General features: G+C 31.8%; 1 protein-coding gene across 1 annotated transcript; it reads left to right on the top strand.

Annotated features, from left to right (window-relative positions):
* The first annotated feature begins 3745 nt into the window (after positions 1-3745).
* Positions 3746-9369, top strand: LOC18043261 (uncharacterized sugar kinase slr0537). The gene is made up of 5 exons (XM_006437376.2): positions 3746-4422; positions 5283-5545; positions 6987-7104; positions 7858-8066; positions 8797-9369. Exons 1-5 carry the CDS (start codon positions 4027-4029, stop codon positions 9248-9250), a joined length of 1440 nt encoding a protein of 479 aa, XP_006437439.1. The 5' UTR covers positions 3746-4026; the 3' UTR covers positions 9251-9369.
* The last annotated feature ends 714 nt before the right edge of the window (positions 9370-10083 follow it).

Below are 10083 nucleotides of genomic sequence, written 5' to 3'. Positions count from 1 at the left end.
TGGCTTGGGATGATGGGGACGTACGGGTGTGAGTTGCGTGACAAAAATAATTTTATATTATATCCGAGATAATATAATTAATTAATACATATACGATAAGCGGAATTAAATTTAATATCATCACTACTTATATAATAATTTTTTAAAATAAATTTATATTTATCATAATATAATTTCTTATTGTATGATTAATAGAGTATCTCTAATATATTTATGTGTGAGTGTGAAAATTTGTGGGCTAAGATCAATATTTTCGTTGATAGAATAAAATCAACAGTAATTTATCCTAATTTGTCATTAAATCCACATCGATTAACCAGAAGCAATCAAATTTTAATGTTTTCTTAGCACCGTAATAGTACTCATAAGTACGTTATTAACTTTACGGCCAAGCCTCCAGTTAATTTAAAATTAATTTTCTCATCCTTGATATTTAATTAAGTACTTTTATTTAGTTGGTTAAAATTTTAAGGAATTCGAATCTTAACTTCTAAATGAAATAGGAGGTTAAATATTGATGGGTCTTTGCTCACCCCTCCATATTTTAAGAAAATAAATAAAATAAAAAGTAACAATTTTGTTATTTTAGGTTTTTTTTTTTTTTTTCTCCTTACAAAATGAAATCTTTCTAAAATATTAGCCTAGGTGGGGAAGAGATGAGGAAGCTTCTTCAGAATCGTAAATACATTAGCAAGATCACGATTTGTTGGGAGGCATGGTCGAGAACATATATGCACAAGTGGGCCATTCAAGGGGAGCCACGTGGGTCCACTAGCTGCTACGGGCTTAAATGATCCGGTCAGGATACGAAAGAGTCCACCAAGCCCATCAATTACCGTCCAAGCTTTGCGAGCAGACATTCTTATATATTAACCTAACCTACCAAAAGGCTAAAGCAGATATTTCTACCTTCTTTATTTTCTTTTATCATAAGTATCACCTCTTACAAATGAATTTATATTCACTTCATTAACAGATGGGATCTATTATTATTTTTTACATGTCTACAGAAATTAACAATAGCCACAAATTCACCCAATTTATATCTTACCATACGACCTATTATATAAATAGACAAATACTTTCTTTTATTATGAATACTAATAATATGACCGATTATTGTAGGTATAATGATGTGTGTGTGTGTTAAGTTATTATTATTATTATTTTTCACTTTCAATCAATTTTTCTTAATAAATGATTTACTAAAGGAAGATTTCTTTAGTTAACTTGTCACAGTTAATCAACTCTCGTTTTTTAATAAATTATAAAAACGAAGAAAAAAAATTAATTTTCTCCTCTATTTAGTGCGACGGCGAAGAATCAAATTGTCACCATCTATTTTTTTTTTATTTTTTGGTGAAGCTTTCATTACAAAGTTTAATAATAAATAAATAATCAAGAAAAGTCTTCTCGGTATAAGCGACGGCTTAGATTACCCGGTGATTTGTGGCGGTGATGTGTCCAAGTTCCATTCCCATCGCCATGGGTTGCTTCGTGCCTTTTCCTTTTTTATTTTCTAATTTTCTTTTCTTTTTAATTATCTGATCTCCTTTCCAATCGAGAAAAGGAAAAAGTCAAGTTACCTTGATAAATCCAAATTAGCTACATATACTAATTTTCTACTTCAAACTTATTTCTATTTATTGCGACTAAAAATGTGAAATATGTTTTCTTTTAATATTATAGAAATATATATCATGTCATAAATTCACAATTAAAATTAAGTGCATAAATATATTAAAAATGAAATGTCGTAATATACGATAAAAGTGAGAAAACTCACGATCTTTCCATCTTTTAAGAGTAAGGAGAAGAAATAATTATCATTTAACTAAAAAATAATTTTAATTAAAAAATCTATTTGACTTTTCAAAAAACCTCTAATGAAAGTTCTTTTCAAAGTTTATGTTAACATAAATTTACGATTAAAGTTCAATGAAGAAGCTTAAAATCAAAAGTCCAGCACAAAATTTATAAGAAAATAAACTCACACAAAAAAATTATAAGAAATTAATCCACTTATATATAAATTTTTGTAGAGCAAATATCATCAAAATCCTTTTATACTAATATAACTTTATTCTAGTTATTTAAGTATCTCATCAATTTCAAATTATTTTCGAAGTTCATGGGAGAAGTTTTATCTGTTCAATAACAACTATTTCTTTTTCTATTTTACTACTACTTAATAGAAATCTAAAAAGAGTTCTGACAAACTTTTAAAAAATATATATATATAAACTTCAATTAAGTATCTTTGATGAATGAAATTAAGAATCCTTATTATTTCAATTGGTGCCGAAGAAAAGTATGATGAATAAATTCCTCTAAAACCCCATGCTCCTCATATATATATATATATATATATATATATATATTCGATATTCTCTGCTTCCTTAACATATGCTTAGCATCTAGGTATAGTCGAATTTGATTCTAATTTGACTATAATCTGATAGAATAAAAAAACTATTGATAAATTCTATGATATTTAGATATGGTAATAGTGATATTCTCTAATTTGTATTGAAAAAATAAAGAGTAGGAAAGTTAAATAGTTGCTTCACAATACATACATACACTCTGCTTTAGGAATACAATACAATAAATTTCCAACAATCAGTAGAAAAAGAATAAAAATAAGCAAAAGGCCTTCAGTAAGTAGATACTAAGGGGCTATTTATTTTGTCTGACTTAATAACTTAATTGACTTAATTATAATCAGTTAAGTCAGTAAATTCGTTAATTTTTTTCAACTTAACGAAAATTTTCAATAATTAAATTATTGAGTTATTAAGCTAATATATTTAGCTTTTTTCTTAATCTAAAAAATTTAAATAGCATCATTAAAATTTATTCTCTAAAATATCATTATTTTATTAATTAAGTTTCATCTATACCCAAATAAGTTTAGTAATTAGCATTATTACTCATCTTTATAACTCATGATAATATAGTGCTAGAATATTTTTTTTTCAAATTAGTATTATTTATCTTTATAATTTTTAATGAATATTTTTCAGATAAAACATCATAAACAACAATAGAATTGATTGACATATACTAATTTAAAATATTAAAAGGCTATATTCAATTGAGCATGATTATGTTATGAAAATATTATTTATGTTATTTGAGATGTTATAAATTGTTTGACAATTATAATTTATAAGGGTATAGATGTAAAAATAGTAGTTTTCAAATTTTGTTAAATTAAAAAAAAAATTCATACATATTTTTAGTGATTCAGACAAAAAAAGAACATGTTATTTAGATTCAGACATTTAATTTTATTCAGAATTCAAATTAATTCCAGTTTAGTTAGATTTTAGATAAAAAAAAATTAACGCTACCTAAGAAAAGAGACTATGTTGATAAAAAAAAAAAGGAAAGAAAAAGATGTTGATGAATCCATGCAGGACATCAAAAAATGATTGGAAATAAAAATAATTTACTTGTTTCTGAAAATATTTTACTTTGCAAACATTATAGAGACTTAAAAACTTAAATTTGTTTCTATTCAAAGAATAAAAAATAAAATGAAAAAAATCCAGTATTTTTTAATAAATAAATAAATCCACCTGAAATAAAATATATCCTATTAACTAGCAAATAAATAAATAAATCCGGTAAATTAAAATTCTTCATCTTAATTTTCACCTTATTCTTGTCTCTTTTTTTTTTCTCCCAAAAAATGAAAAATAGAATATAAATAGCCGGCACGTATAGACAGCATTGATTTACGCTAAGGAAGCGAAAGAGAGAGAGAGAGAGAGAGAGAGAGAGAGAGAGAGTTTCGTTATCCTCCTCCTTTCCTCCATTTGAAAATTCAATGCCGCAAAACAGAGAGGGCGTGTAGTTTCTGTTTTTGGTTCTCAAGGCTCAAACTGAACGTTAAGTTTTTGTGGATGGGCATGCACGCTTCTCCACCATAAGCGAGAAGCCAAAAGAAGCAGTCAATCATCAAACGTATAACGCACACGAAATCTACATCCAAGAATACTTCGCAGAAGAATCACTAAAATGGCTCTCTCTCTTCTTCCTGTTTCCTCTCCTACATTCCCTCTTCATCATCCTCCCTCTTCTTTATATCACCACCATCCTCACCGCACAAAGCTCCAAGCACTAGTCTTTCGAAAATTTTCTCTTGGCAAAGAACGGGTGAGGGGTGGCTTTATGGGGAAAAAGGGAGGTGGGTTTTTATGGGTGTCGCCGTCGTCGTCGTCGTCGTCTTTATCCGTTTGTTGGGCTAGTAATGGTGGGGGAGGGGATTTGGGGAGAGATAATTATGAGGAAGATGATGAAGCTGGAGATGAGAGCGAGGCTGATGATGATGGAGACGAATATGATGAAGAGATCAGTGGGTCTGCTTCTGTCTTGCCTGAGAGATGGGATGTCTTAGGCCTGGGCCAGGCTATGGTAATTTTGCTTCTTTTTTTTTTTTTTATGAAGTTTGAATCTTGTTTCTTGTCAAATGAAAAGCTTGGATTTTCGTTTGAATTCGTGTAGGAGAAATTGTACTACATAACAGATAAAAATTTTGAACTTTTGTGCTGGATTGTTAGTTCTGTATAATAATCAAATTGTTTGTGAAAAATATTATATGCTCTAGCTATTTAGAATATTTATAAAGTTTACAAATTACAAATCTTGGTTCTTCTTATATTCGCGCCTTTGGTAAGCTTTCTATTTTTTTTTTTTCCCCCATGTGGTATGGGCGAAGGGTTGCTGATTTCGCATTACAATTGGTCTTTGGAGTCATCATTTGAATTGAGTTGCTACATTGAGCATTTTGGATATTAAGTGGTATAGTTTGGGTATGATTCATTTGTGAGTAACTTTGTGTAGAGTACGGATATCAAACCGGGGTGTTCTAAGTTTAAGATAATGATGGGGTTCACGAGAAGGTTTTATTATTAGAATCTTATGCATGGAATGTGCTTGTTTACATTAAAATGGTTGAATTTTGTAGTAGTACCTCCATTCATGTGAAGGAATTGTCATTTTTTTCTTTGGGGTTGTAACTGTTTGATTCTCAGGTGTTTAATTGGTCCAGAAATTCATGTTATTTTTATTTGATGCTGATGTAAATGCCGCATGAGATAAAAATGTTGCAGTTCACCAGAAGGCTCTGTGCCAATATTTCTTATACCCGTTGAATAGTTCCCACATTTATTGGAGAATTATCTCCAACTTTGATACATATACATGTGATGTTATAGTATTATACATAATAATCATTTTATCTTGGCATTCCGTGTCTGTACTGGTATTTTTAGGTAGATTTTTCTGGCATGGTTGACGATGATTTTTTGGAGAGACTGGGATTAGAGAAGGGAACGAGGAAGCTTGTAAATCATGAAGAGAGGGGCAGGGTTTTGCGTGCTATGGATGGTTGCAGCTATAAGGCTGCTGCTGGTGGATCTCTTTCCAACAGTCTGGTGGCCTTGGCAAGGCTTGGGGGAAAGCCCATTGGTGGCCCAGCTTTAAATGTAGCCATGACGGGCAGCGTCGGGAGCGATCCATTGGGTGGCTTCTACAGGTTAGGCATTGTTTTGAATATGCTGAATTGGTGATTTTTTTTTATTTAAAAAACTTAATTACAAGAGCTTGTGGAAAACTTCTTTCTGTAGTGAGGTTGTGGCGGTTTAATTTCTTCTTAGGAAAGATGTTAATAAGGGATTCAGAGTCCCTTCAGTTTGAATAAATTTGTATTGGATACCTTCAGAGTTATAGTTGTGTCAGGAGCAATTAAGATAAAGCATTTGCAGTTTGACTTTCATAACCTCATCTGGTCGATGTTTATCTTTTGTGTTTTGTGGGTACTCATCAGCCTAGAGAAATAACAAGTAATTTTTTTCATTCGCATCTTTAGATGGCTTGTAGAGTCCAATGTTATTATTCCCTTTATCAGGATGCCATGCTTATGGCAATGCCAGAATCTGGGGATTCAAGATGGTAGTAGCAGTCGCCATTGTGTATATATAATGTCTTTATTAAAGTGGCTTGTGCAGGTTTAAAAGAATTTTCTTGGTACGGAATCATGATTAAGAAAGAAATAGTTGGTGGTAGTTCAATCTTGAATGGAAGACTGAAGTACTGTTAGGCATCTACTGTGTTCTAAAGAATAGGAAATTTTCTGTTTAGGCATTAGAGGTATGGTTTTCAAAAGAATAAGAAATACATCTGGAAATTGATGCATGATTTTGCAAAGCTTGACAAACCCATTGTTTGGTAGCTTGGGCAACTCTTTTGGGGCTATGCAATTTCATTGTGTGTTGTAAATATTAGGGAGGCATAAATTTGCCGCCCTCCACTCATGATCTTAGGTTGCTCTTGCCACTATAACTATTTGGTTGTCAACTAGTTATGTTATGCTATATATTTTGCTGTTTTTAGCTGTAACTTCAACTTATAATCTGAACTCAATGCCAGACTGAGTTTGATGCAGAGTTCACTATTCTTCCCTTGCTTTTTCTCTCTTGCTAGAATAATAATTTGAACAGAAGACAATACTAAGCTCTGCCAATTTTTGCCAATAGAAATTCCTAGCTCATGAGGATTATTGAGAACAAAAAATGGTACTAAAATATGGTGCCCTCTGCAAAGGGAAACAAAGCAAAAAACTTCCAATTGATAATTACTGAGAAGAATTTTTTTGAAGTTCTAATAAGGCTAAAGAGGGAATCAAGCTGAAAAAGTAATCATTCAGTTAATTGATGCTTGAGACTCGAAATGATCTATCATTTTATACTGATTCCCAATTAATTAAAAGTCTTCCTGTTATGATACTGGTGTTGTAACTCCATCTGGGTCCTAAAACATTTCTTTGTTTGATTTAACATTCGTGTTTAGTATTAAACATTGAACTATTTGATCCTTTAGAATTGATATTCTTCTTTTCTTTATTTTTCCTTTTCTTTCATTGCTACTGCAGTTCTGTGATTTAGGTTAAAATCTACTGTCTTTAATTTGTTTTACAGGGAAAAATTGCGTCGGGCGAATGTGGCATTTTGCTCTGAACCCATCAAGGACGGCACAACAGGAACAGTGATAGTTCTCACTACTCCAGATGCTCAACGCGCGATGCTTGCATACCAGGTCAGCTTTCAAAGAAGTATTAGAAATAAAAATTAATGTCTTTTCATGTTTAAAATTTGCACTTTTCTTAAACATTATCTTTATGAAGAGAACAAGTTAAGCAACATTTATATTTCATGGGTGCTATCAAACCTTAACTAGTTAGATTTTTGCAGAACTATTGGTTTATGACTTCATGCATAATTTTCTTTGCTTTTATGTCGAATGACAATAGCATCTGGTACTTCTTCATTATTTAATATTATTTTTCCCTTCCACATAAGAATTATTAATTGAAGTTGGATTCTTTATTGTGTAGTAGGCTTGCATAAGCTCTCTGTTGATAAACTGTTTGGTTTGTAATTTGTTAGGGGCTTTTGAGTAACAAGAAGCTCACAAAGTTCAAAGGAATTTTACTTCTTGTGGGGAAAGGACCCACTAACACTTAGATATATATATATATATATATCTATAAACACTATACATTCCTACTTGGTGTTAGTATTTATTCTTAACTTCTGTGGTATCTCTCTTCCCTAATATGTTCTTTTAACATCTTACCTACATCACCAATGAGCTGGTGATAAAGTAAATTACATTAGTTGTCTGTGAAAATTGTAAACTATTTGCTACTTTTTAAGGGCACTTAGCAATTTTTCCACATAAATAACAATGAGTTCTTGTACTAATTAATACTTCTGTGTAGCATGCTTATATGGTGTATGGTGTTAGTACTATCAGATATTAATATATTTGGCTCTTTGAATGTGTCAGGGTACATCATCGACTATCAACTATGATCCCTGCTTGGTTAACCTTATTTCCAAGACAAATATATTTATTGTTGAAGGCTATTTGTTTGAACTTCCTGATACAATTAGAACAATTACAAAAGCTTGTGAAGTAGCTCACAGAAGTGGCGCTCTGGTTGCAGTAACAGCATCAGATGTGACGTGCATTGAGAGACATTATGATGACTTCTGGTATGAATATTACATGGTTTTGATTGTTGTACTTGAGTTTAACTGAATTTGTATCCTCCATAAAATTGTTTCAATGTGAGTTTTTTATATCCCCAAGGTAAATTTTGTTTTTAATAGAATCCGTGAAGTTAAATAAGCTATCAAAAACAGCTGCGTCAAACAAAGTAGATTTTCTGATTTACTAGGAAACTTCATGTCACATTTGTCCAAGCATTAGGTAATAGAAGTGTATAAAGAAGAACAATGGAGCGGCTTTCTTTTTCAGAATCTTAATGTTTTCTTGTCTTAGAGACTCGTCCCTGAATAAGGTGAGAGAAAAAGTAAAAACTGCATGTCTTAGAGAGAAAAACATGCATAGGGAATGTGAAACGACTCAGTTTCCATTTCATTTGGCCATTGTGTCTTCATCCCTCGGACTTCCTTTTACATCCTCAATTCTATATTTTTGGCTTAATAGCATTGAGGTGGAACAAGATTCAGTCAAGGTAGATGTCAATATACGTTTTGAGAGTATTGATATGGTTGAATTTCATTCCCTTCAGAATAGTCCTGTTTGTGTAATTCATTTATACCAGGTATTTGATGCGCATGTTAAATTGATTCAATGTGATGATGACTTGTGTTTATCAATATGAAGGAAATGAAGGATCTCAATAGTATGAAGTTCCTTTGGTTTCATTCATCAGATATAATATATGCTAAATATTTTTTTTGTCCTGATTTCACTCAGGGAAATTGTTGGAAACTATGCCGACATCGTGTTTGCAAACAGTGACGAAGCCAGAGCTTTTTGCCACTTCTCTTCAAAGGAAAGCCCAGAGTCAACCACAAGGTACTTAAGCCACTTTGTTCCCTTAGTTTCAGTCACAGATGGGGCAAGAGGCTCTTACATAGGTGTCAAAGGAGAAGCTGTATATATTCCTCCTTCTCCATGTGTCCCTGTGGACACTTGTGGTGCTGGTGATGCATACGCATCTGGTATTTTGTACGGTATATTACGAGGTGTATCAGACCTAAAAGGAATGGGTGCATTAGCAGCTAGAATAGCAGCCACAGTTGTTGGGCAACAGGGAACACGCCTTAGCGTTAGGCACGCCAGTGAACTGGCCGAGTCATTTGCATACCGAATCAAGAGTTCGACGGTCGGATCAGATATCAGTTCTGACCATATTTCGAGCTTGTAATGAAGCTCCCAGGATTCACCGGGGTGACTTCCTAATTCTTTTGTTAGGCATTATTCATTGTTAATAGCTTTGTAACACTGTACATTATGATATAATACATTACTTTGTATTTTTAAATCTGCCAAGTCTTGCTTCAATTTTGACGTTCATTCAAATGTCAAAATAACATACCCAAATGAGAAGATGACTTGGGAAAACGAGGTGTATTCGAGATTTATCATGGCGTCATGTCATGCTCCGTAATAGCTTACAATTTTATACACATCTAGAATTATTGATAGTGATAATAGTTAATAGATGGAACATACCGTATGATTGCATTAAATTTGCTTATAACGCCTCATCATTTGGCAATAATATGGCAGTTGGCCTCATTAGTCAATATTCCAATGGTACATTATTAGAAAATTAAGGCTTCGATTCTGTTGGCCGTAATTAACTGACTGATACAGGTTGGGATAGCAGTATTAGGGTGGGATCTATATCAAATGGGTTTCAATCATCTATATTTTATTTTCTGAAAAGTTTTTCTTTTGTTTTGGGTAAGATGATTAGAATTCTTATTTGATTTTACTTTCTTCAAGAGTCTTTGGTAAAATATAAATTGGTGATTGGTGGTTAAAATATATGGATGTAAAAAGTAATCAGATCTTTATCATAGACTTTTATAATTATACGCGTGACACAATATCTTGTAAAATTCACGAGAGTTTAGATTAAGAAAAAATTGTAATTCTATCGAAATAAGAGTTTATTCATCTTAATTTAATGACATTTCTTGTGAATAATTATAAGAGGAATCGATCATTTAACTTTTATTAATATAGATTTTT

Source organism: Citrus clementina, unplaced genomic scaffold, assembly GCF_000493195.1.
Source record: "Citrus clementina cultivar Clemenules unplaced genomic scaffold, Citrus_clementina_v1.0 scaffold_4, whole genome shotgun sequence".
In the NCBI taxonomy this organism is placed as follows: Eukaryota; Viridiplantae; Streptophyta; class Magnoliopsida; order Sapindales; family Rutaceae; genus Citrus; species Citrus x clementina.
The sequence above is the reverse complement of the archived record's forward strand: the minus strand, read 5'-3'. Positions and strand labels throughout refer to the sequence as shown.